Below are 26,580 nucleotides of genomic sequence, written 5' to 3' on the forward strand. Positions count from 1 at the left end.
CTGTGAATGTTAAAGATGCCCTGTGCAACTTTTAAGGTGTATGACTGCCATACTTTAGAACATTCCAAAGCACATCTCCGCAGAAGCATGTGGTGGACACTCCACCAGAAAAGTTACGTAATGCAGCTTTAAAATGACACAGATTTCGGTCAACTGTAGCAATACTCAACAATTTCTTAATTTCTCTCATAAATTGTGTGTATTTATTTTTGTTTACTCAATGCCAAAGCTTGAACTCTAAACTTTTAGTCAGGATGTTACCATGAACATGGTAAAAATCACCCTCAAATCTTAGGAAAACAAAAAGTACTTTTTACTTTTCAGTTCAGTTCAAAAATGTAGTGGAGTGGAAAGTAGATATCTGCTCTCAAATGTAGTGAAGTAAAAGTAAAAAGTCTCCACTGTAAATAATAAGTACAGACACCAAAAAATTCTACTCAGCTACAGTACTTTACTACTTTTACTCGTTGCCTTCCACCACTAGTTATATCAAATGTTATGTCACAAATAGACATTAGACATAAACAGAAAAACTATTGCATGCTGTGATATGATATAAATTCTTCAGTTTGAATAATGTAAGAGAAAGTCTGCGTGCACTTTTGACGACTTCTTTTAATGAAAGAAACCTTCTTGAAACTTGGCATTTGATTGGTATGTAGTGACATCTGTTGTTGTAAAAGAGTCATTGCATGTATAGCTCAGAAATCTCACTAGTCATTGGTTTCTCACACTGTGTCATGTTTCACTCTAGTTTACACCTGGAAAAGTCCTGTTCTAGATTTTAAAGTTTATATCATTGAGAGCATGTGCAACCTTTAACACATTTCTTTACTTATAAGTTAAGTTGTAGCCTGCATCAAACTATTACATAGACATAGAGTAGAGAACAAGCCCAGGTATTCATCAAATACTATAAACCACAAACCAACAAATTTAAATAAAACAATCATCATTTTGATCTCCCAAATACTTTCTCAAATCCCTCTGGGTCAACAATACGTCCATAATAAGTGGAAAAGTAAAGCGTCTCTGGACCACTGTAGGTCTTCAGTCTGAGTATGGTTTCAGTAGTGGCATCTCCCGTATCCGCAATTGTCATGACATCTGAAACGGGGAGGAACAGGTCACTGCGCTTCCCCCAAAATGTTAGATGTGAAACTTTAAGAGTGGTCTGAGAGGGGTCAAGATACATCATCCCAACAACCCTTCTGAAAAAATGACTAGCAGTGTACAACATGAGGCCAGCAAAACCAGCAATTCCTGTGGAATAACAGACAAAGAACAATGACAAATCACCCTGTAGGTATAAGTAGTAGACGGGGGGTAAAATGACCACAGTGATTCCAGTTTGGAGCAATTTGAGTCTAGACACCGCCCTAAGAAGCTTGATGTGTGGCAGCCTATAGATCATTGTATAAGACGGTGTAGAATTATTTGAGTATTTGGCAATTGTTGTGAGTTGAGCATGGATACCACAGGACATCCATACTGGGCCAGGACAGAGTCCTCTGGTGCAGGTCAGCAGGTGGGATGAAAGCCTCCTGAGCATCAGTGACCTCATCTGGAAAAAGGTGCAAACTTTGGTCAGCAGTGGTGGAAGGTAACTAAGTACAAGTAGCAAAGAACTGTCCTTAAGTAAAGTACAGATACCTTAAAATTCTACTTAAGTACATTTTTCAGTGGATATTTTTACTTTTACTTCACTACATTTGAGAGCAGGTATGTGTACATTCTACTATTAACTTTTTTCATATGATTTGAGCGGTTATTTTTACAATGTTCGTGGTAACATCCTGAGTAAGGTTTTCAAATTCAAGCTTTGGCTTTGAACAAATCAAAAATAAATACACAAAATTCATGAGAAAAAATAAGAACTTGCTTCGTATTATTACTGTTGACCAAAATATGCATAATTTAATCAATATTACTACACTTAATACTTTAAAGTAGTAGAGAGAAATTTCACTAGAGTGAAATACTTCTACTTTTTACTCTACAGATACATTTTTAAACGGGTACTTGCTGTAAATGCTTTTACTAAGTAGATTTTCTTTATGTGATACTTTTACTTAAGTAACTGTTTATCTCTGTATGCTGTAGTTTAACTTATGTAACAAAATAGAGTACTTCTTCTATCACTGGTCAAAATACATGAAAGAAAATACTGAATTTATCATCCCAAAACTGCAAGGCATGAAATTATTACCCTAACGTATTTTTGAGGCTTAAGGGTCAAAGCCTGTATATTTTTACTGTAATAAAATGTAAAATACACAAGTTTAGCTCAATATCTGTTCCAATAATAGCAAGTAGAAATTATATACAATAATATACAATACTGTTTTACAAATATAATTACGTGAGTTATGCAAAAACGACAAAAAAGCTTACCATGTTCTACACACACGATTTAAAGTGGTTAAATAAAAAATAAAAAAATCAACTGCAAACGTTGTTGACTTTGACCCGGAAGTGTAACACAAGGTCAAGTTAATCAAGTCGGTTTGTTTTGATTTGGCGCCATCTTGTGGAGAAGAATACTCGATAACCTGGAAAGTGTTTGTAATAAAATGTAATAAAACACAGAGTCGGTTCAGCACATTATATTAACCACGATAATATGAAAGTTGAGGAATACAGTCGTGTTATTTGTAATCACGACAGGAAGCTACTGCAGTGTTTACTCAGCAGTTTCACTTCTGATTTCCCACAGTCCACTGCCGTACACAGGCGAGACACGTCACTGTGGAGGACAAGGAACATGATTAGATATGTGTTGATATTTGAGCTTTGAGAGGTTGGGCTTTTGAAGAGATGATCAAATGGGAAGCGAGCATCACCGTGGGCTGAACTAGACTAGATCCGACAGGCGGCAGCTGGTTGTTTGGCTGCGGTAACTAACATGCTGCAGCTGGGGGATGAAGTGACCTTTTACTCGGTCATATTCGTGGTGGTCCTTCTGGGGAGTCGGAGCGCGGTGTGGACCTCAGCCCTCACCGTGTCCGTCTACGTGTTTGTGGCTGTCTTTAGGTTCCCTCAGGTGCCTGCAGACAGGGCTAGGCAGGTTTTGCACCCTCCCAGGGGCGGTTATGGGACGGGCAAACTGTCAGCCATCGCTCATCGGGGTGGAGGACACGACGCACCAGAGAACACCATAGCAGCGATAAGAGAGGTACATGCAGGCTGGGGACGCAGGACAGTGTGGGTTTACTGATGTGAATAGTGAGATCAGTAATAAAATGACATTGGTTGTGTTAAAGGTTGTAAATAAGGCAATATTGGTTGGCATAATAATAAAATGACAAGCTTGAGATGAATTCAAAGGAGTGCCACACCTGTGTCCTCAAAAGACCCAATCATCACACTCCATTTTGTTCCTTAAGTAAAAGTACAGATACCAGAGCAAAAAACAAAAAACAGAGAAAACACTAGTAAATGTAAAAATATCACATGACAAAATCTGCTGAAGTAAGTATTACAGTATTAAAGTACCCATTTAATGCATTTTGATCAACAGAAACAATTGAATCATTTTTTTTTCTAGCTGCTTTAAAAATAAACCCCTCAGCCTTTTTAGCAGGTCTCAAACAATCATCAAAAATACTTTTACTTTTCAGTCCTGTTAAAAAATATAATGGAGTGGAAAGTACAGATATGTGTTCTCAAATGTAGTGAAGTAAAACCAAAAATTGCTTTACTACTTTGACTTTGTTATGTTCCACCACTGCACATGTCATGTTTAATAATCAATATGAATGGAGGATAATGTGTTCTCTATGTAAAAGTAAAAAGTATCCACTTTAAAATGTACTTAAGTAAAGGACAGATGCCTAAAATGTTACTAATACTAATAATTAAGTACAGTACTTGACTACTTTTACAGCATTACATTCTACCACTGCACCAATTATCAAATTCCACATAGCCATATAATAATAGGCTATACACCTCAATCTACTAAGTCTAGGCACATTTCTACTCCAGTTTGTAGTATCCACTCGAGTGATTCTGTGCTTATGTCTGTCCCAGGCCAGTAAGAATGGTGCGACAGGGGTGGAGTTGGACTTGGAGTTTTCGGCTGATGGTGTCCCGATCCTGATGCATGACGACACCGTGGACCGAACCACCAACGGGACAGGTCCACTCGCAAAGAACAGCTTCTCTGATCTAAGGAAGCTGGATGCTGCCGCTAAACATAGACTCAGGTGACCAAGAGATTAAACAATCATGTAAGAAAAATGCAAAACTTATATGCAACAAACAAATCAATGTGAAAAATAAGAAGACTAGGAATTGTGTGCTTGATTCACACAATTTTCTGAATGTCTGTCCTTACTCTTCACCCCCACATCACCTTATATTATCTTGTGAAAAAAAAATAAAGTCCATAAATAATCTAGTAAACAAATATGTAATGGAAAATGTTTTGTTTCTAAAAGGAACAAGTTTTCTGGAGAGAAGATCCCGACACTTGAGGAAGCTGTTGAAGAGTGCATCAGACTTCAGCTCACCATTTACTTTGATGTTAAAGGTCACCCTTATGAGGTGTGTACTGGTTTTATCTACAGAGGCAGGTAGCTGTAAAGAGCATGTGTTGTTAATATTTAATTAATGCTGTACTTTGAACAACAAATTAGATCCCCTAATCACACACATAAATTTCTTTTCTTTTTAAAATGTATATTGTACTCTTTAGTATTTCATCATCTTAGTTTGTGTTGGCTGTCTGAGCTTTGGTTTGTTTGTTATTTCATTCTGTGGTATTTGTGAGTGTTGGACCCACTGGGGCCTCCTGTTGTGGTCACGATTATAAACCCAAAACAAGTTACAAACATGTAGGTGTTTCTCTGTTCGCTCACAGGCTGCTGCTGCTCTAAAGGCATTATACAAGAATTACCCAGTCCTCTACAACAACAGCATCGTCTGCTCCTTTGAGCCCAAAGCTATCTACAGGGTAAATTGATTTGTCTAAATGCATGAGTTAAACCAATTCTATTTATATTATCTGGAAAAGTAATTCCTTACAGCCTGTGTCAAAACACTGTAAATTAAAATATAGATGAGTGGAAATTACTTTAAATCAGAATATGAGTCTTAATTTATCTTTACTGTTTTTTTTTTTTTTTTTCAAATTAAGATTAGGATTAATAAAATTAAACAGTGCATGATTGGTGTTACTATATTTTACAATTTATGCGTTATTGTATCATATTATTGTGTCATACTGATCATGTTCTCTCTGTGTGAATGAACTGTCCCAGATGAGGCAGAGTGATCCTGGGGTAGTCACCGCTCTGACACACCGACCATGGAGCCTGAGTCGCTATGGAGACGGGGCACCACGGTTCTCGTCTCTATGGAAACACTACTGGATGACCCTGATGGACGTGATGTTGGACTGGGCGCACCATCACGTGCTGTGGAGGTTTTGTGGTGTCTCCGCTTTCCTTATTCAAAAGAACATGGTATCAGCGTGAGTTCCTAAAATTTACACCTTATTTTTTTTTGTTTACAGAAGTCTGTCATTTTTAGAACTAAATAATTAGGCTGTGCACCAGAGGAATGTTTTAAGAGGTTTGTCACCACTTTGGACAAAAGATGAGGTTAAAAAAAACACATGCAACCTTTTAGTAAAATGTGTAGCTTCATAAAAAGTATGTCTGAATATATATTGTTTTAAGTCTTTAAACTAGCTCTATTATTTCAAGGTTGGACCATTTTTCCATGTGCGCTGTTACACCTTTGTGTGTTCATAGATTCTGATGTGTTTAAATGTACTAAATGTGTTCATCTTTTTCCTTTCTGTTTTCAGGGACTATGTACAGTACTGGGCCCACAGAGGGGTGGAGGTGGTGGCTTGGACAGTCAACACCAAAGTGGAGAAGGAGTATTACCAAGAGTTTCTTAAGGTCAACTACATCACAGACAGTCTGCTGGAGGACTGTGAACCGCACTTCTGATCACTGAACAATATTATAACTTCTTTAAATGCAGATTTTACATTTGATCAGGCAAAAGCTACGGACACTGTTTAAGTACAATATGTGTTTACTTACAGGGTGACATTTAAGGTTATTCTCATTATTTGTACAAAGACACTTATCTGTATGCATAGAAAATAAGCATGCACCAATGTAATGTACTGTAACTTCCAACTCAGGACTGCAATATCTGTGCAACTGTGAATTACTTCTTTTAAAGGTCCACTTAGATTTTCTAGTCCTAAAGATTCTGAAACAACTATAGCAATACTGCATTTTATAAATGAACACTTCATATTGTAACTTAAGTAAATATACTTTTAATTGTTTAGTTATGTGTATTATGCATCATATAATATATAATTATGGTAATTATAGTAAAATCTCATACTCTTAAATTAAAAATAATTTCATTTAATCATATTTATATCATGAATCCAACTACTGGCAGTGGATTGTGGGCCCTTACACACGTCTCCTCTAAAACGAATTACAAGTGACTCAGTTAACGCAAAGCCTGTTACGTGTGCAGTTTGCCATTGTTGTTGACCTATATCGTACAGTTGAATGGGGGTAATCAGGAAGTGTAGTGGTGTTGGATGTCACTGGGATAAGCCTGTCTGAGCCGCTCCTGCAGACGCGCGCGCAGGTGTGTGCGTAAAGTGTCAATAACTGACTGCGCTCTTCTTTGATCATTTAACTCAGTCCTGTTGCTCTTTACGAGATGATCTTTTGATTTTCCCGCCGCTGTAAATAGACTTATCTGAGCGTTAGGTTTAATAGGTGAAAGGTTGGATGGGGCGTGCTGTGAGCGTCACTAAGGTCACGCTACACAAACCGGAAATTGAATCTACAAAATAAAAGGTCTAAGCGTAAAATAAATTATGGGTCATTTTGTTAATCATACATTACAAAAAAATCACTCCCTGGTCTATTATCCAACAGCAGCCTTTTACAAATATAGCAGTTTTAAAGCCCACACCTTTCCACCTTTTCCTTTCCAAAAGGAATATATTTTAATCATTATAAATGTATGAAATGCATGAACGGAGTTTAGGTTAAATTTGTGTGGCTCAGAGTGTGGTGTAAAGTTCACGTTACATGTCGATATACTGATCAAATCTAGTGTAGGTCTAAGACAATTTTACCTCCAAATGGGAATTTGGAGGTAAAATTATATAAACCATCATATACAACTTTGCAAAGCAGCGGTCTACGTATGAAAACCTATTTTATACTGAAAGGTTAGTCGGAAACGCACAGTGAAGTCACAATGGCTTAACACATCCCAAACGTGCTCGCATTGCCCGCTCATGTAAATATCCAAGTGTCCTTATTATCTGTCAGAAAACTGTGCCGTGGTTAGTCAAGCTCCAGCAGCAGCAGTGGAGCGGCCCGGAGCCAGTCACACGGACCACATTACGCACACCTCCTCTCGCAGCATGTGGAGCGGCCGCTGGAACTTTCTCCTTGGATGACCTCCACAATCCTCTGTGAACTGTGCCTGCGGCTTGAGAACTGACGGACACCTGTTGTTAAGAGGACGAGCTGAAAACACCACTGGTTAAGTCTAAGGCGCTGTTTTTGCAGGCTGCGGGGCGAGTTGGGGGCACGTCTTTACGTCGTTTGGCTGCGTGTGTAGTGGCGAGGGGCAGACTGGACAGCGGGGTTTTGACAGCTGAAAATTGCATTGATAACTATTTAAGCTTTGCGATAGGAATTCATTTTTCTATATTGTTGGCGTTCACATGATGTACACAATCACCAGAGGTCCCAGTAAACTTGTTACACAACGAAGGACAGGTAAGTAAGCATTGCGCATATTATCTAAGTGCGTAATGATGCAACGTAACGTCATTTTTGTTTTTTTTTTACGCACCAAACCATAAGTCAATCGGACTCTTTTGTTGTAGGTCCCACTCAACAGATCGAGAGCAAGTTCAGCGACTTGAAACTTAAGCCCACGTCTTGGTTGACCTCAAAGTAAGTGACGTGCGAATGTTTTGGTTTAGTAATTCTCGTGTTTTGTAAATACTAAGACCAACGGCAGTGCAATTAGCGTCCATATGCCCAAAATAATTCACACGTGCGCCTGTTCTACATGTGATTAGGTATCAGACTTTGAAAACGCCGCTGTCATGCACACGAGGGTTATTTCTGCATCATGATCTATGTACACAATGATGAAATAATGAACTGGTCTGGTCGTATGAGTAAATATGTTTAGTTTTTTTTTCCCCACATTGCCAAAAGAGCCGTTCAGATGAGGTACTATGAAAGCACTAGTCCTTGCAGCATACAGTGTTAGACAGAAGTACAAGCTGCTAGTTCTTTTCTTTTGAGTTTGTGTCACTGTTGTGTCCTGGGTGTGTAGGCCCTACAGCCACACCTCTAACACAAAGGTAAGGTGCATTTTGGAAGTCTGTTTTCCTGTTGCTTTGCTTAGAGTGTTCTGCAGTATGGCATTAAACTCCTCTATCTTGCATTCAACTACAGCTGCTTGTGTTGCTCAAAAATATCTTGGAAAAACATCTATTACTGTGAGCCTCTCCACAGTTCTGAGCTGTGGCATGAGATGAGAAGTTTAATGCATTACTATGGAACATTCTCTGCAAAGAAATGACATCTCCATGGAGGCAAGTAAGTGGCGAACTGTCCACCAGAAAAGTTACGTTCTGCCTCTGTGGCTCTGTGGTCTTTTTATGCCCATTCCAGACCTTTTATATAACTAGATTATTAAAAGGTCCATAAATAATTACACAAAAGCTTTTGTAGAGCTCTTCATAAAGTTTAACATTGATGTGCTTTGTTTGTCCAGCTCTCCTCCTCCAAAGATCGTGTTTCATCGCATCAATGGGAAGCGTTACAATGGAGCCCCACACAGCAGTCCGTCCGAAAGTTTCACACCTGCACATGAGGAGAATGTCAAATTTGTGTTTGAAGGTCAGGCAAACTGCACACATTCAGGCCTGTGTCACCAACAACCTGTTGGGTAAAGATAAAGGTACCATGCAAACATGGCACAGAAGCAGGCATAAATGCATCGCACGATTGAACATATTCTTTACACATATTTAATTGAATTAGCGATATAAGTTACAATACAATATAATTAGCACAAATAGTTTCATGGCCTGACAGTCTGTGGGGACCCCTGCACTTTCTGGTGCTCTCCCAAATGGTCTTTGTTAGTCTTGGGCCATTGCCATTGACGAGCTTCTCTGTGCTGTCCTTATGTGATTCTTTAGCCTAGTTGCACCACATTGAATTAATATAATTACAACAAAGCAAAGAAAAAATGCTAAGTAAATGTAGTTGCATTTCACAAACCCTTGCTTTTAATAACACATTTTAGTTTGTCTGAAAATAATTTTATTTTTCTGCAGCATGGCAAGAGGTGGAGCAAAAACTTGAAACCAGTGCAGACGTGACAGACAGCAAAGGCCCTGTCCAGTATGCTGAGAAGACCCCAAGTGCTGCCATGAAGAGTGAGTCAACATCACATTTGTCATTACACAACAACACACTCAAGGGCTGATAAAAGGTTTCAAAGTCTTAATGTTACCCCAGTTATCCCAGTTTACATGAATTCTACATTTTTTTTCCTTTAAATTTTTGAGGGGTAATTTTAGTTGTAAAATTAAAACACGTGCATAAAATGTATTTTGTATATTCTTGATCAAGAGAATACACATTTTTTTTAAAATCATAGCATTTCACATTCACTGTCAATATGACGTCACCACTCAGACATTTAAGAGTCAAGCAGAGACTCGTGGATTGGGCCCTAGCTGTAGAAAAACATGGTCACTTCACATACCGTACTTTTGCCATATACTACTTTCTATATGTTTAGATCACTAGGCAAGGTTTTGGACTTTAGTAGCATGAACTTAGGTTCAAACCCAGACAAGTACTTTTTTTTTCTTTTGTTCTCTTAAAAAAATGCATAAATACATTAATGTAGGTCCGTGTACACCATGGCTATTTGATTTTCGTTTATCAAATCAAAGCCAGACTAATTTTCTTTTTGCCCATGTTTTCCTTGCACAGAAGCAAAGCCAAATGCCACGGGCAGGTGAGAGGATCCAGGCAGTGTTTTGTGCTAGGCTTAGTCAGTCAGAGGGCTTATGTGAACATGAGGATCAAAAGTGTATTTGGACCTGTCCTGCTGCTTTCTCACATGGGACAGTGATACAGAACAGTGTCTATCTGTAAAAGACTTAGTGACAGCACTGCTACAGTGCAGACACCTCCTATAAGCCACAGCACACCCCTGAAACTCAGCTCCTCGTCCCAGGCGCTGATCCTGTCCATGAGCGCACACACAAATCTGAGTACAGATGAATTTAATCAACATTGTGTCTACCCAGTGCACCACAGGAATGTCTCTCCCTCCTCTCATTTTAAGTCAAATACAGATAAATATGCACATATTTGAATTTGAAGTCTGTATAAATCCTGGCTCCTCTGATCAGTACTTTGTACCATTGACCACTTCTTGATGACTGTGTAATGTTGATAAAAGCTTCCCCTTGTAATTGAACCTTGTTGGTGTAATCCCTCAGTCAGTAGCGAGCAGTTTTCATAGTATCGAAATGGAGTCATAATACAAGTTTCAAACAACTGAAATTGTTTTTCATTATAAAGCTCTACAATCCCTCCCATTCTGAATTCTCAGTTCATGGCAGTAAACTCCATCACCCTAGTAACTTTTTTTTAATAATTCAGATGTTAAGAGTTAAAGGCACAGCAGAAGCTAACCAGCTTTGTAATTAATGAGGTGTGTTTTCTTTTTTTTTGTACAAAAACATATTTAAAACCATTTTTAAAAGTTTTTATCTTTACGATTTATAGTTTCAAAAATATAATAATAAATGTGTCTTATCATTAGTTACCACATGATTCACCCATATCAAGCATCAAACTTTTAAAATAATTTTCTTCAAAAAGTCTATGGGGAAAAATGAATGGGAATTGTATTGATGGATTCAACTACACTGAACAGTATGTTTATTGCTGTCAAAATGGCGTACTCATTGAATATTGCCCACTGAACCCTGGTCTACAAATCAGATGTGTTTATTGTTAAGTTAAATAGTAAAATAAAGTTGACTGAATGACTATCAGGCATGTTTTGGCTGTATCTCTAACTGGGCAACTGTTGTAAAACTTTAATCTAATCTTTCATTAAACAGTGTTGGTTCATACCTGTCTGCACCAGCCTAGAAAGTCATGCCAGGTTCAGATTATTTAAGGATAAAAGTACATGGAGACGTAGTCAGCAATAAATCGTATAATCCAAAGTTTTTGAAATGGTAATGACAGCTTTGCCCAGGTCTTAGTAGTGGTAACACTCAAATAAGAATAACATAAAAAAAATTAAATAAAATGCACTAGTAGTATTGAAGTAGTACTATAGTCAACTACTTGTCAAGCAATGGGAAGGCATTTTAAACTAATTTACTTCATAACTTCTGTCTTTTCTTTAGGAGTAGGCAATCTTGTTTCATAATCCCAACAAATGTATTGATAATTTCATTGTAATCTATGTACTAAAATATGAGTGGGTTTTAGTATTGCACAGTGAAAGTAAAGTGATTTATGCCTTTTTGTTTGAAAGATTACACTGCAAATTTCAGTTGGATAGTTTTGAGTTTTCATAATGGACTAAATGGCCCACTCAAAATGCAAATTTAACAGTAATTTTGATATTGTCTTGTAGATAATAGATTGCTCATCTCCACCACCTCTTGGATGGAAAATCTCACTAAAAAACACTTTAATCTGAGATTTGCTGTAACTGCTGCTGTTGTCTCTGCAGACTTCGTGCCCATTGACCTGGAGGAGTGGTGGGCCCAGCGCTTCTTGGCTAACATTGCTAAACTAACCTGAGTGCACACGAGCCCTGTGCAGCGACGGTGGTCCCAGGCTAATGCTACAGCGGATGGTCTTCATCACAGACCAGATGAATGTAGGAGCCTAATGTAGTGAACATACAGAGGAGACGGGGCCAGCAGCACACACTGCCTCTCCACTGAACTGATCTGAAGTGCTGTGATGCCTTTCTCACTAACATGCCTCTTGTTTCAGCTGTATGCATTTCTTTGCTGATCTTTGGATAAATATTTTGAAAAGCAAAAAAGTAAAAGTGTTTTTCAAGATTTTGTCTGAATCTTTTACTTTTACTTACAATGTGTCCACAACAAGCTTGTTTGAAAAATCTGAAAGGTCAATATTGAAACATTTATTTTTACAGTAATGTATAAAATGTATCTGTATAAATATAAAACTCATTCCTAATTACAAACATTTATAAATATTTTGCTAACATTGCTAACAGTGTAAAAATGTCCAAGTTAATAAAATGTTAATGGGCAGCTGAAGTGGCTTTTTTCCGCCTCACTCTGCCTTCTCCTGCTGCCTTAGTCTTTTTGATCCTCCTCCGGGAAGGGGCGGACTGGCCCGGTTTGGCTGTAGTAAAGGTGATACACTGAGAGTCCAGGTAGTCTGCCAGTTTCGTGACACCGAGACGAATCCCTGCGGCCTTCAGCTGCTGCTGAAGCTGAGACAGGACCAGGGGTTGGTATTGCAAGATTTGGTTATAAAGCGAAGAGTTGGACAAAATGAATGTGTGGACGGCCTGGAGCCGGTCCTGCAGACGAGAGGCCAACTGAGAGGCAGAGATGCCCCCATCACTGTCAGAGTCCCCATCAGACAATGGCACAACCTCTGGGTTTGACCTGTACAAACAGTTCATGTTTGGACTGCATAAAAGTTACATTTATAATTGTGCACTGTAAGCTAGCAAAATTATATCTGCAATAGTTTGGAAATAAATGGTCTAGTTTATTACATTTGGAGAGCAGTGAATGACAAATTAAAGTGCTATACACACGTACCTTTCTGATTCTGCGGTGGAGGAGGTATTTGAGCCCTGAGAGGCCAACAGGAGCTCCTCGTCCTGGGGTACTTTACTGGGTGAGGTGGTGGTGGTTGTTTTGGGCTTCTTGAACTTGGCCATGCCACAAGAGGCCAGTCTGACATCTGAGACTGGGGCTTTGACTTGAGCCGTTTGTCCAGCAGAGGGCGCCTCATCCTCGGAATCTGAACTGACCAGCTGGTGGGTGTACTGGTGGATCTCCTTTAGTTTTAAAACCATTTGGCGTTTTGGTAACGGCCGAACTCCAAACCTACAAACATTAACACAAAGCGTAAGCCATTTGGATGAGACAGATGGTGGAAAGAGCAGGGCCAGACAGATTAATCTTTCAAAGGCTGTGAAGGAGGTGATTAGATTGTCTCCTCAATGATTAAAAGCCGATTTCTTTAATGTGAATGGCTACTCACTTGTTCAATTTGTTCTTGAGCTCTGGTGTGTCCATGTCTGAGTAATGTGGCATTGGAGTAATGGGAACCAAGGCCTGCTGCTTTTTGAAGTTAGATACTAAACAAACACAGAATTATGACTTTATAACCATGACAGGTATGTGCTGCTGCATTTTCAAATTATAAACATGTGCAACTGGCAGTGGAAGAAGTAGTACCGGTACTCAGTTTTGTTGCTTAAATAAAAGTAAATATTGGAGCAAAACAACATTCAAGTAAAGTAGATTTTTCATGTAATACTTTAAGTAAAAGTATTTAAGTACCTGTTTAAACATGTACTTAAAGAGTAAAAAGTAAAAGTATTTTGCATAGACATCTGAAGCAACAAAAATTGAGGTGTTTTTCTTTGTATACTTTTCTTTCCTCAAATTATGAATGTGTTAACAATAAACCCATCAGCCTTTTCATCAGGTCCCAAACAATATTAAAAAATATTTTTACTCTCAGTCCAATTCAAAAATGTAGTGAATTAGAAAGTATAGATACTTTTACTTCACAGAGAAGGTAAAAAGTATCCACTTTAAAATTTACTTAAGTACAAATTTTACTTACTTGGAGTCTTGTATTGTGCTGGAGGTTTCAATCTCTCAGACAGAGGTGGGGCTACGTCATTCTCTTCATCTTCCTCTTCCCAACTGTCCCAGATTTTGGAGTCCATGAGGCTGTTGTTCAAGTCCTGAGGTGGTTCAAGTTCAGGTTGAGGTTTGTTTGCAGTAGATGTTTTTGTTAACATTGTGTTTGGGGATTCAAAGATAGTTGTCCCTGCATTACAATTATTATCAGGGGCCATAGATGTGGTTGAGGTGGCTGATTTGATATTCTTCAGGTTGTCCTGCTGCTGCACGGACCCTTCGCTGTCGTCAAGTTTGAGACTAAAATAAGGATTTTCAGCACATGCATCCAGACCCCATGAGTCATTGAAAGCCATTGGAGGCTCATCCAAAAAGCTTTGCCTAAAACTGGGCTCACCCCCTTCTGCCTCAAAACTTTGATCATTTTTTGCCAAACTTGCATTGTCATTTTCCACCCTGTTACTTGTATTACTGTCTTCTGATAATCTGCTTTTATTGCTAGACTTACTGTTTATTTTACAGTGTGAAGGGGAGAACTGTTCCGACAAAGTAGACAGGTGAAAGCTCTGCACTTCTGCTTTCTCTGGACTAGGAGAGCTCCTTACTGTAGTATTTTTGGTTGAAACCACATTGTCTGCACTGAATGGTGAAACTAGGTGTAGTTGGGATGTTTCAGTCTGTACAGGTGTGCTACTACAGGCCGGGATGGGGAGGGGTGTGTTCTGTTTGGAAAAATTTAGATGTGAGCAGGAATGGTTTCTATGGTGAGAACACCTGGAAGGACTTCGAGGTACAGCAAAACCGGAAGAGTCCAACTTTTTATCATTTGTCAAATCTAAACTGCTTTTTCTGTCACTTGTCTCAGAACTGGAAATTGACGGTTGTCTTGGGAAGCTTTTAGTCATTGATTCGTGTTTTGGGAAAAGTTGAGTCCTACAAAGGCTTCTTCTGGCTTGAGAGGAACTGGTGCAAACACTTTTTTCAGATTGGACCGGTGTGGAAGGGATAAGCCAGGATAACTCGGGAGAACAATCTGCCATGCTTACTTCACCATCAGGAATCTCGTCCCCCATTTGGTCTGTGTTACTTGAATCAGGCGTCTTCTGGTCTTTAATATCGGTGATGCTCTTTACATTTTGTGGTGAAGGGCTGTTTGAACTCTGAGTAAGATCTATGTTCATGTCATCACTGGAGTCAGACAAAACAACTAACTCTGGTTCTTTGCCTTTTTCAGATTTTTGAGAGGGTATTTGCTTGATGGTTGAGGCATCGTTGTTTTTTACAATTTCATTTTTCTTCAGAATAACATCTGCTCCATCATTCCCTACAAAAACCTCATACGGGGACAAAGCTGGGGACAACCCAGGAGACACACCCGGGACAGGCATGTTTTGTGCGTTCTGTGGAGGACTTGGGGACAGCTTGTCAATCACACTAGCTGAGGACTGAAGCAATGTTCTGGCTGACATTTCACATGACAGGAGTCGAGCGGACAGAGGAACCTGCAATCGAGACTTATGTTCGGGTAACGTGGAGAGGTCTTTTTCCTCAAACTCACCCCAGGATTCAGAGAAGAGACAGTTGTAGCCGCGATCTAAACTGGTATTAACATGCTCACTGCTTTCTTTTGTATCTTCTGTTTTGGTTGGACTTGGGGACATTTCAGGACAATCCTGATGATCAGTCATATTTTCCTCCTCTACACTCTCCCTTTCCTCTTCTCTCTTTTTCTGAGTGGCAACAAACTTGTAAATTTCTACCAGTTCATCTTCATTCACTTTGTCCTCTTGGATTTCTCTGTCACCAGGCTGGTCGTCCATCTCTTTACTGTTGTCAAAAGTATTATGTTCTGTTCCGTCATCTTCGTCACTCCACATAGAGCGCAGAAGCTCAATAAAAGCCTCATCTGTTTGAGTGTTTGGGTTCTCACTGTCCTCTCTCTGAAACAAAGTCTGTTCTTGAAGCTGGCAGAACTCCAGGAGATTTTTCAAGTCAAACCTGGAAATAGAGTTGAAAATGTAAATACCAAAAGCAACAGTTCATCCACCCAAGCATTTTGTTCTTTTTACTTTGGTCATGACATACAAAAAAAAAAAAAAAAAAAAAGAAGGATATTCTGATGGCACCTACTCCAAACAACAAGTGAAACCCTTCATTCATTTTGTCCAGTAGAACACCATTCCTGAAGTATGTGACCATCCATCCATCCATTTTCTTCCGCTTATCCGGGGCCGGGTCGCGGGGGCAGCAGTCTAAGCAGGGACTCCCAGACTTCCCTCACGCCGGACACGTCCTCCAGCTCCTCCGGTGGGACCCCAAGGCGTTCCCAGGCCAGCCGAGAGACATAGTCCCTCCAGCGTGTCCTGGGTCTTCAAGTTCAAGTATCTCGGGGTCTTGTTCACGAGTGAGGGAAAAATGGAGCGTGAGATTGACAGGTGGATCGGTGCAGCGTCTGCAGTGATGCGGTCGCTGTATCGGTCCGTTGTGGTAAAGGAGCTGAGCCCAAAGGCAAAGCTCTCGATTTACCGGTCATTCTACGTTCCTACCCTCACCTATGGTCATGAGCTCTGGGTAATGACCGAAAGGACAAGGTCGCGGATACAAGCGGCTGAAATGGGTTTCCTCCGTAGGGTGGCTGGGCGCACCCTTAGGGATAGGGTGAGGAGCTCGGTCACACGGGAGGAGCTCGGAGTAGAGCCGCTGCTCCTACACGTCGAGAGGAGCCAACTGAGGTGGCTCGGGCATCTGCTTAGGATGCCTCCTGGACGCCTCCCTAGGGAGGTGTTCTGGGCATGTCCCACCAGGAGGAAGTATGTGACCATTTTAATGAAATCAAACTTTCTGAATGAATGAACTTAATATCACAGAAGCAGCCAGATTAAAAAACTAAACATTTTGGCATAGGTTGGTGTAGATTGAGGTGAAATTAGATTGTGTGTTTATGTGTTTGCGTGTGTGTATACACACCCCCATACCATCACAGATGCTGGGCTTTGAACTTTGCGCTGATAATAATCCGGATGGTCCTTTTCCTCTTTGGCCCACAGGGCTTGGAGATGTAGCGACAAACTGTGTTAATGGACAATGGTTGCCTGAAGTGTTCCTGAGCCCATGTGGTAATATCCTTTACACATTCATGCCTGTTTTTAATACAGTAGCACCTGAGGGATCGAAGGTCACAGGCATTCAACGTTGGTTTTCGGCCTTGCCACGTGCAGAGATTTCTCCAGATTCTCTGAATCTTTTGATATTATGGACCGTAGATGATGAAATCCCTAAATTCCTTCCAATTGTATGTTGAGAAATGTTGTTCTTAGACTGTTGAACTATTTGGTCACACAGTTGTTCACAAAGTGGTGAACCTTGCCCCATCCTCACGTTTGAATGACTGAACCCTTCGGGGATGCTCCTTTTATGCCCAATCATGACACTCACCTGTTTCCAATTAACCTGTTCACCTGTGGAATGTTCCAAACAGGTGTATTTTAAGCATTCCTCAACTTTCCCATTCTTTTGTTGCCCCTGTCCCAGCTTTATTGGAACGTGTTGCAGGCATCACATTGAAAGTGAGTGAATATTTGCATAAAAACAATAAAGTTTATCAGTTTGAAAATTAAATATCTTGTCTTTGTAGTTTATTCAAAATAGGTTGAAAATGATTTGCAAATCATTGTATTCTATATTTTTTTCACACAGCGTCCCAACTTCATTGGAACTGGGGTTGTAATTATATATATTTATAATATACACAAAACTGAATTGAGAGAAAATGAGTGTTATCATTTAGAAACTGTAACCTGACAATGCCCTTTTTCTCTTGAGCAGGGGGACACATGGTCTTCTCTTGGACAGAATCAGACCTGCATCATTAAATCCATCCTTCTGTTTCACAACTGTCACTGGAGGAAAACTTCAGAAAAGTTCAGTCATCATTCACTTCTTTTCAAGTGATTCAAAAGAACTCATCCTGTTCGTGTCCCCAACCACAGCCCTGAAAATTGACACATGGGCGGAAGAACAGCTCCAGGGACGAGCTGTGGCCCAGAGAGACGCCAAGCTGCACGCGGACAGCCATGTGTGGTCAGAGAGAGGACAAAGGGACAGAGAACAAGCGATGGGAAAGATTCTTGAAGATAAATCAACACCGCCACCATCATGTTAAACCAGCATTCATCTTCTGACTACAAATCATATTCAATATGAACAAACTGAACTGAACACAAAAATGCTCCTTAAAAATTAACAGTTGAATTTGCCTCAATCTCAGTCAACAATAATGGAACTGACTCCATCTCCGTGAACCATTTGAAACAAAAGTCACTGCTTTGAAATGTATGTAGCTTTGTCATTCTGGTACAAATACTCAGAGCTCAGATGCTTGGGAGACTAAGGACCGGGGGGAGCGATGCTCTAGGAGAGAGACTCAGAGAAATGGGACGCCAGAAGGCTGCCGGTTTGTGGCCAGGGTAGGTCTGGGCCCTGTCCTGACCGTATCTGCTGTAACAAAGAGTAAACCTTTTTTTTGGATTATAAAAACTCATTGAGCTTCGCAAATGGATTACTTTTCATCTAGAATTGTAATTTTTCCACAAGATTCACATAAATAAACAAAATAGACAACGCTCTCTTTAATTAAATAACAAAAGTAATACCTGGATGCTAGCTCTATGATGTAAGGTCGTAGTGAAGAGGGAAAGGAGCAGTGGGCAGTGTAGAGGAACTGCAGCAGAGCAAAAACTGCCTGTCCTGGGACGTCATTCAACAGCACCCTCTGAGCGGCAGGCATTCCCTCCTCCTGCACCCCAAAACCGCTCTCATGGATCTGGAATGAGAAAACATTATACAGCAATTATACAACAAAATGATGAGGATATAGATGGAAATGTATTAATTTTACATTATGAACATATCAAATAGTGAAGTGTAAATTGTTTACCAACTCAGCCAGCAGGGGGCAGCGAACATACACCATAAATGAATGAGCAAAGTAGACTTCGCCACTGTCCACCTGTAGCTGCACATCGCTGAACTGAGGATTGTTCACCATGGTGCCCAAGTCTAAAGCAAGTCTAGACACAAGTAGCTAAAATTTAAAATAACAAAAACAAAACATTAGAAAACACTGAAAAAAAAAAAAAAGGTGAAAGTCGTTCATCTTACCGACTGCCATCTTCCCTTCTCTGCCTCTCGGTTCAACACAGTCGTTATTGGTCCTTTATGATTACAGTCCAGTGTTTCAGGTAAGAATCCACTCACACCCTCCCTATTCTGCTCCTCCTCCTCCTCCACAACAAATCCACTTGAATGTAAGTTTAAGGTGTGACTTGTGCCAGGTTGCTGGTCTGTTACAGAACACACATTCTGATTAAAATACTGGCTAGCAGCATGGTCTAGAAATCAGAAATTGTGAAAAGTGTAAACAAAAAACTAAAATCATGACAGTGTTTGAAACCTATGCAAGTACAAATCTTATAAATATATATGTCAATCTAATAATTGTTTTTGCATTTATGCAAAGTTTAATTATACAAAAAAGGTAAGTGAATAGAATCAACTATTATAATGGTACAGTTGTATAAAATACTTACAAAACATACAGTTACAAAAGTGGGCTAAAAAAAAAAAAACAGATGTATTTTAAATTGTATTACCTTTTGTGAGCTCTGGGGTAGAGTAGCCATACTGCGTCAGTGTCATCCCATCTTCAGCCAGCTCCATGAGGTCTCTAAGGGTCTGGCTGCACTCGAGCAGCTGCCCTGTGCTCGCAGTAGAGAGAGTAAGAGAGGAGCACCGTATTTGAGAGGCGGGGGGCAGAGTGGAGGCTACAGGAGTCCTCATTTTCATATGATGAGCTGGAGTGTCAGTCTTGTCCCCACTTGCAAATGATGGCACAACAGTCTAGACAAAAAATAAAACAATGAAAATATATAAACATTAAATAATAATACTTTACTTACCATTACTGATTCCTGGGGTACAATGAAGTCTCTAAGCTCAGGAGCATAAAAATCAGTCGGGCAAAAAACTGTGAGCAATGCACTTTTCTGCCAAAGGAGGGCGGCACCTCCCCAGGCAGGCAAACTGGACGAGCAGCGGGTGGGAGTTGGAGGAGAGGGAGCACGATTGCAGAGCAGGAGAGCCGAGACACGCTCCTGTATCCTGGAGAGAGCTGCCCCTGGGTCCTGAACCACAAGCAGTGGAGGGGGCCGAGGGATTCCACCCTTTTTCTTTTTGCAGCGTCCTTTACCTATAGAGAGAAATATTAAAAATCTAAGTCAAATAGATTGCACAAAAATATCTACAGCATTTACTGGAGATTATATAACGGAAAAACACTGTTTGCTTCAATTCATAAATTCATAAATTAAAATATATAAAAATCCGAACACATAGCCATGCATCCATCCATTTTCTTCCGCTTATCCGGGGCCGGGTCGCGGGGGCAGCAGTCTAAGCAGGGACTCCCAAACTTCCCTCACCCCGGACACATCCTCCAGCTCCTCCGGTGGGACCCCAAGGCGTTCCCAGGCCAGCCGAGAGACATAGTCCCTCCAGCGTGTCCTGGGTCTTCCCCGGGGCCTCCTCCCATTGGGACATGCCCAGAACACCTCCCTAGGGAGGCGTCCAGGAGGCATCCTAAGCAGATGCCCGAGCCACCTCAACTGGTTCCTCTCAACGTGTAGAAGCAGCGGCTCTACTCCCAGCTCCTCCCGTGTGACCGAGCTCCTCACCCTATCCCTAAGGGTGCGCCCAGCCACCCTGCGGAGGAAACCCATTTCGTCCGCTTGTATCCGCGACCTTGTCCTTTCGTTCATTACCCAGAGCTCATGACCATAGGTGAGGGTAGGAACGTAGATTGACCGGTAAATCAAGAGCTTTGCCTTTCGGCTCAGCTCCTTCTTTCTTGATAAATTGCTATGTGTTCGGATAAAAATCCGAACACATAGCAATTTATCAAAATTTTTAAAGTAAATGTTCTATTCAATTTCAACCTATCAACGAATAGATAAAATACCAGCATTTGGTTTCCACTTCAGAGGTGAACTCTTGGACATGTTGAGGGCAGTTGTCTCTTTAAGGCTTTCGCTCTCAGCTTGTGATTCCTTTAGTTTCTCTCGCTCTTGTTCCAGCAATGACGAGGACAGGGCCATGGCCATCAACGTATCTTCATCCATTTCTTCAGCCTTCTTCCTGGGCTTCTTACATGCTGGCATTTTTGACTTGGATCCTTTTCGTTTTTGGCCTGTGGTCTGTGGACTGTAGATGAAACACAAGCAGGGTATATTTCAGTAAACATACAGGTATATGCATACATACAGTTGAAAGTAGTTCACATAAACTACAGTGCTGTGAAATAGTAGTTGCCCCCTTCCAGAGTTTTTTGCACCTTTGTCACTCTTAGTCATTTCAGATCAAGCAAACTTAAATATCAGACAAAGATAACTCACACAAACACAAAGTACAGCTTTAAGTGCCGATTGTATTTATTAAGTGAAAAAAAGCCATCTGAACCTACATGGCCCAAGTGAAAAAGTAATTGCCTCCTAAACCTTATAACTGGTTGAACTACCCTTAACAGCAACAACTGCAGTCAAGCATTTGTGATAACCAGCAATGAGCCTTTCACATCTCTGTGGAGGAATTTTGGCCCCTCTCTTTGCAGAATCGTTTGAAATCAGCCACATTGGAGGGTTTCCGAGCATGAACCGTCTTTTTAAGGTCATGCTACAGCATCTCTATTGGGTTCAGGTCTGGACTTTGAACAGGCCACTCCAAAACCCTCATTTTGTTTTGTTTTTTAAGCCATTCAGAAGTGGAGTTACTGGTGTGCTTTGGATCATTGTCCTGCTGCAGAACCCAAGTGTGCTTCAGCTTAAGGTCACGAACTGATGGCCGGACATTCTCCTTCAGGATTTGTTGGCAGACAGCAGAGTTCATGGTTCCTTCAATGAACTGCTTTGCTACTTTGTCCACGTCCTGAAGCAGCAAAGCAGCCCCAAACCATGACAATACCACCACCTTTCACTTTTGGCATGATGTTCTTTTTATCAAATGCTGTGTTCATTTTACGCCAGATGAAACAAAAGTTGAACTTTTTGGAAGCAGTACATCCTGTTACATCAGTCAACAGATTTTTTTTTTTTTTTTACAAAGGCTTTGGGGATCATCAAGATGTTTTTGGGCAAAGGTGAGGGAAGCCTTTAAATTTTTTTGTCAGCAGTGCTTTTGACTTGGAACTCTGCCATGCATGCCATTTTTGCCTAGTTTCTTATGGTTGAGTCATGAACATTGACCTTTACTGAGGCAAGTGAGGACTGCGGTTGTCTAGATGTTGTTCTGGGTTCCTTTGTGACCTCTTGGATCAGTCGTCATTGCGCTCTTGGGCTAATTTTTAGAGGCCGGCCACTCCTGGGAAGGTTCACCACTGTACCATACTTTCTTAATTTGTGTATAATGGTTCCGTTCGCTGCAGTCCCAAAGATTTAGAAATGGCTTTATAACCTTTTCCAGAGTGAGACATGTCAATTAATTTTCTTCTTATCTGTTTATTTATCTGTTTCTGCATTATGTCTTGGGTTCAATATGGCCAACTTCACCTTGTCAGACAGGTTCTATTTAAGTGATCTCTTGATTTGACAAGGGAGGCATTTACTTTTTCAAACAGGATCTTGTAGGTTTGGATAATATTTTTCTCTTAACAAATAAAATCATCAAAGAAAAGCTGAATTTTATGTTAATTTGGGTTATCTTTGTTTAATATTTAAATTTGTTTGATGATCTGAAACAGAAAGTAAGAAATCGGGAAGGGTGCAAATACTTTTTCATAGCAATGTATATAAAAGACGCATACGCTTTTTTCCCCCTCACTGACATGAATTCAGACTAAACTTTTCCTCCTTTTGGTCAGTTAGGATTGTCAGAATTATTTCTATTCGCTAAATGCCAGAATAAGGAGATAATATTTTTAGACCAATTTTCAATACTTTCTTCAAAGTTAGATGTTTACATACATTCATTAGTATTTGGTACCATTGCCTTTAAACTGTATGAGTTGGGTCAAATGTTTTAGTGGGCAGGAATTCTGGCCCATTCCTCCTGACAGAACTGGTGCTGCTGAGTCAAATTTGTAGCCGCCTTGGTTGCACATGCCTTTTCAGGGCTGACCATACATTTTCAATATGACAGAGTTCAGGGCTTTCCAGAACATCGACTTTATTATCCTTAAGCCACTTTGTAACCAGTTTGGCAGTATGCTTCTGGTCATTGTCCATTTGGAAGACCCATTTGCGCCCAAGCTTCAACTTCCTAGCTGATGACTTGAAATGTTGCTTCAGTACTTTCAAATAATAAAAGGTTTTTATTAAGGTTTTTATTCTGCACTCTTCTCTCTTAATGTTAATTGTATGATTATTTATGTTTTGTTTTATTGTATTGTGTATTGTATTGTGATTTTAATGTCTTTCTTATTCTGTAAAGCACGTTGAATTACTTTGTGTATGAGTTATGCTATACAAATAAACTTGCCTTGCCTAATTTTGTTCTTGCTATCTATTTTGTGAAGTGCAGCAGTCCCTCCTGCATCAAAGCTTGCAAGGTTCCCCCTTTTTCCTCCAAACGTATCAATGCTTATTATGGCCAAACAGTGAAATTTTAGTTTCGTGTAGACCACAAGACGTGTCTCCAAAAATTAAGGCCTTTGTCCCTGTGTGCATTTGCAAACTATAATCTGGCTTTTTTAGGTTTCTTTTGGAGTAATTGTTTCTTCCTGGCAGAGTGGCCTGTCAGCCCATGTCAGTACAGTACTCGTTTCACTGTGGATAATGACACACACCAGCTTTAGCCAGCATCTTCACAAGGTCTTTAGCTTTTGTTCTTGGGTGTTTATATGCACATTTCGGATCAAAGGACATTCATCTCTGGGACACAGAACTCTTCTCCTTCCTGAGCGCTATGATGGCTGGACATTCCCATGGTCTTTATACTTTGCGCCCAACCAGAACCAGACTGGTGCAAGTCCACAATTCTCTTTCTGATATCTTGGCTGATTTCTTTTGACTTTCCCATGATTTTACACAAAGAAGCTGTGCGTTTCAGGTGTGCCTTCAAATACATACACAGGTGCGTCTCTAATTAATCAAAAGCTTCCAAAGACATGACATCATCATCTGGGTTTTCCCAAATCATTTAAAGACATCACCCGTAGAGAACTCTGCTCCATTTGCTACTATAACTGCTAGCCTTGATGAACTTCATTTGATTGGAGCCAATCGCGTATGCACTCACTCTCTATCTATCTATCTATCTATCTATCTATCTATCTATCTATCTATCGAGAGAGAGAGAGAGAGAGAGAGAGAGAGAGAGAGAGAGAGACTTCAGGGAAGATTAGTCTCTAATTAAACTTTAATCACGGATAAAATAGCAAAATAAGAACACAAGGATTATGCAGAGTGGATTAATACGAATAAGCCCAAAATGACAAACCAGAGAGAGGGGTGACAATTTTTCAATGTAAGGTGAATTGGTTGATGAAGCCGGAAGCGTACCTTTGATCACTTCCTATTTGGAATGTGGCAGCTAGCAGGTTAGCTATATCCATTTTTATATATATATATATATATATATATATATATATATATATATATATATATATATATATATATATATATATATATATATATATATATATATGCAGGTGAGGCGGCAGTGGCACATACTTTATGGTGCTTTTGTTTTCCTCAGCCTGTCTCTGCAGAGCCTGCATGAGCACTGCAGGGGAAACACCCATATCTGAAGAGCAACGCTTCAGATGGGACGCCCGACTTTTTTGTGACTTGAATCCTTTTCCACAAATGGGACATTCCATGACTCCAGAGGGCCGTGGAGGTGCTGTATGGTCCTCTCTTTCATCTAAACATCTGCAAGACAAAATTAAGGTATATTTTATTAAACTTTGAATGCCACTGAGGCAACCTGGATTATTATTATTATCATCACCATTATCATCATTATCATTATTAATAATAATAATACATCAATCTTTAGACACTTAAAACACCTTACAAACAAAGAGATGGGGGGAAATGGGGAGAATAGAGGAAACCAGAGTTCCCAGATGAAACCCACCCAGGCACAGGAAGAAAAGTGCAAAAACAGGAGCATCTCTTTTCAGCATTCTAACCACTGTGACACTGTCATCTTAATAGACATGTCACAATATTTTATTAAGTTATCATTCAATATATGAGAGACTAATTATATTATTTTTAGACTCAGTATTTATTGTACCTTTTACTTGCACTAATGGGCAACATTTGATCATTTTTACTGTGTGTTTACTGAACCAAATGCTATAGTTACAAAATCACTCATTTGCATTATTGTGTTAGTGGCTTAAAGGAGTCTAAATAACAAGTAATATTTATCATTATTCATGTTGCTTAAGCAGCCTCATTCCAATAATAGAATTCTATACCTGTTGATGTGCTGCGTGCGTCCTTCGGGCGTCATGTGTGAAAGGTCCTTGTTGCAGAGCTGACAAAAGAATAGGCCCTCATCCTCCAGATCCACTGGGCGGGTCTCTCTGTTCAGCCCTTGCTGCAGACGCATAGCCAAAGCTTCATCACTGTCCTCGGGTTCAGGGAGGGCTATGCTCTGAATTTCTAATTGACCTAAGTACACATACACACAAAGCATTCCGTCAATGAACAGAACTCTACAATACACTATACATAGATGAACAAAATAAAATGAAATACCTTGATGAATCTGGCTGTGCCAGTCCTGCTCTGTGGGCTGACTCTTGTCTCCCAACACCAGCCTTTGTGGACTTGCTCTTTTGAACTTCTGCATCTTGTGGATAACCTGATCTTTGGCCCTTACATCAGATAGTCCCGGGGCAGACCCTGTGCCATCACTCTGTGTACCACGAACAGCATAAGAACATTGAGGCTCAGCGTCATCATCTTTCTTGAGTTTGTTTTTTCTCTTTTCTCCTCCAGTCGTCTGGCTGCTGAGTAGCTGTGTACATTTCTTTGGCTCTCGCTGATCCACTGATTTCTTGCGGTTCCTTTTAAGGAGCTTGGAGCAAAGGTCTACAAAATCCTGATCCGAATCATCCATATTACTTGCTTCTTTTTTCACATACCTACACTTTTTCGAAAGAGCTTTAGTAGCTTTTAACCACTTAGCCAGGTCATCGTAAAATGCTAACACTCACTCAGTTATTAGCCTACTAGTTTTGAAGATATAACTTGGTTATTGTGCCACACAACCGTTGCATAAAACATATATTTGATTTAACCGTTAGGACTAAAAACCCTGCAATTAAAAGACCCGTAGGTTTTTGTTTTCATTTTTAAAATAATCACGTTCAACTAAACCGCTCCATGTTGTTCTTCCGGTCACGTGGATACATAGATATTTCTTCCGGCCACATGACTTGATCAAGACCGCTTACAAAACGAGTACGACCATTCTGTTTGTTACTTTTACTTAGTACGAACCAAATAACATTTTAATAATCTCTTGAAGCTTAGGAGCCTACTCATTTTCCTAGATATTTCTCATTTTCTTCTTCACATACACGTACGAGTTGTGTGAGCATTACCACGCTGAGTGCCCAGTAGACAGAA

The 26,580-nt window shown here is 40.1% G+C and overlaps 4 protein-coding genes across 4 annotated transcripts; 2 read left to right on the forward strand and 2 right to left on the reverse strand.

The window, feature by feature from the left end:
* Positions 1 to 934: 934 nt before the first annotated feature.
* tmem186 (transmembrane protein 186) lies at positions 935 to 2,442 on the reverse strand. The gene is made up of 2 exons (XM_033971246.2): positions 2,395 to 2,442; positions 935 to 1,564 (listed from the first exon to the last, which is right to left on the reverse strand). The coding sequence occupies exons 1-2, from the start codon at positions 2,395 to 2,397 to the stop codon at positions 953 to 955; spliced, it is 615 nt and encodes a 204-aa protein (XP_033827137.2). The 5' UTR covers positions 2,398 to 2,442; the 3' UTR covers positions 935 to 952.
* A 283-nt stretch (positions 2,443 to 2,725) lies between these two features.
* gde1 (glycerophosphodiester phosphodiesterase 1) lies at positions 2,726 to 6,858 on the forward strand. Its single transcript, XM_033974627.2, has 6 exons — positions 2,726 to 3,175; positions 4,033 to 4,208; positions 4,443 to 4,548; positions 4,865 to 4,957; positions 5,265 to 5,476; positions 5,816 to 6,858. The coding sequence occupies exons 1-6, from the start codon at positions 2,906 to 2,908 to the stop codon at positions 5,961 to 5,963; spliced, it is 1,005 nt and encodes a 334-aa protein (XP_033830518.1). The 5' UTR covers positions 2,726 to 2,905; the 3' UTR covers positions 5,964 to 6,858.
* Positions 6,859 to 7,246: 388 nt separating this feature from the next.
* mcrip2 (MAPK regulated corepressor interacting protein 2) lies at positions 7,247 to 12,066 on the forward strand. The gene is made up of 5 exons (XM_033974334.2): positions 7,247 to 7,787; positions 7,898 to 7,967; positions 8,803 to 8,927; positions 9,371 to 9,472; positions 11,809 to 12,066. The coding sequence occupies exons 1-5, from the start codon at positions 7,733 to 7,735 to the stop codon at positions 11,877 to 11,879; spliced, it is 423 nt and encodes a 140-aa protein (XP_033830225.1). The 5' UTR covers positions 7,247 to 7,732; the 3' UTR covers positions 11,880 to 12,066.
* An 82-nt stretch (positions 12,067 to 12,148) lies between these two features.
* Positions 12,149 to 26,380, reverse strand: slx4 (SLX4 structure-specific endonuclease subunit homolog (S. cerevisiae)). The gene is made up of 13 exons (XM_055222191.1): positions 25,705 to 26,380; positions 25,422 to 25,617; positions 24,664 to 24,864; positions 20,961 to 21,202; positions 19,903 to 20,192; positions 19,597 to 19,843; positions 19,106 to 19,287; positions 18,882 to 19,028; positions 18,598 to 18,767; positions 13,926 to 15,943; positions 13,335 to 13,431; positions 12,887 to 13,177; positions 12,149 to 12,727 (listed from the first exon to the last, which is right to left on the reverse strand). Exons 1-13 carry the CDS (start codon positions 26,066 to 26,068, stop codon positions 12,355 to 12,357), a joined length of 4,818 nt encoding a protein of 1,605 aa, XP_055078166.1. The 5' UTR covers positions 26,069 to 26,380; the 3' UTR covers positions 12,149 to 12,354.
* Between the last annotated feature and the right edge of the window lie 200 nt (positions 26,381 to 26,580).

Source organism: Periophthalmus magnuspinnatus, chromosome 1 (assembly GCF_009829125.3).
Source record: "Periophthalmus magnuspinnatus isolate fPerMag1 chromosome 1, fPerMag1.2.pri, whole genome shotgun sequence".
NCBI classification, from domain to species: Eukaryota; Metazoa; Chordata; class Actinopteri; order Gobiiformes; family Gobiidae; genus Periophthalmus; species Periophthalmus magnuspinnatus.

Coding starts and splice junctions, on each gene's coding strand:
- gde1 (XM_033974627.2), top strand. CDS start 2,906: ATGCTGCAGCTGGGGGATGAAGTGACCTTTTACTCGGTCATATTCGTG. Junction 3,176..4,032: donor CCATAGCAGCGATAAGAGAG/GTACATGCAGGC, acceptor TGTCTGTCCCAG/GCCAGTAAGAATGGTGCGAC. Junction 4,549..4,864: donor TTAAAGGTCACCCTTATGAG/GTGTGTACTGGT, acceptor GTTCGCTCACAG/GCTGCTGCTGCTCTAAAGGC.
- mcrip2 (XM_033974334.2), top strand. CDS start 7,733: ATGATGTACACAATCACCAGAGGTCCCAGTAAACTTGTTACACAACGA. Junction 7,968..8,802: donor ACGTCTTGGTTGACCTCAAA/GTAAGTGACGTG, acceptor TTGTTTGTCCAG/CTCTCCTCCTCCAAAGATCG. Junction 9,473..11,808: donor CCCAAGTGCTGCCATGAAGA/GTGAGTCAACAT, acceptor TTGTCTCTGCAG/ACTTCGTGCCCATTGACCTG.
- slx4 (XM_055222191.1), bottom strand. CDS start 26,068: ATGGATGATTCGGATCAGGATTTTGTAGACCTTTGCTCCAAGCTCCTT. Junction 20,193..20,960: donor GAAGTGGAAACCAAATGCTG/GTATTTTATCTA, acceptor TTCTCTCTATAG/GTAAAGGACGCTGCAAAAAG. Junction 13,178..13,334: donor CTCAAGAACAAATTGAACAA/GTGAGTAGCCAT, acceptor TAATGTTTGTAG/GTTTGGAGTTCGGCCGTTAC.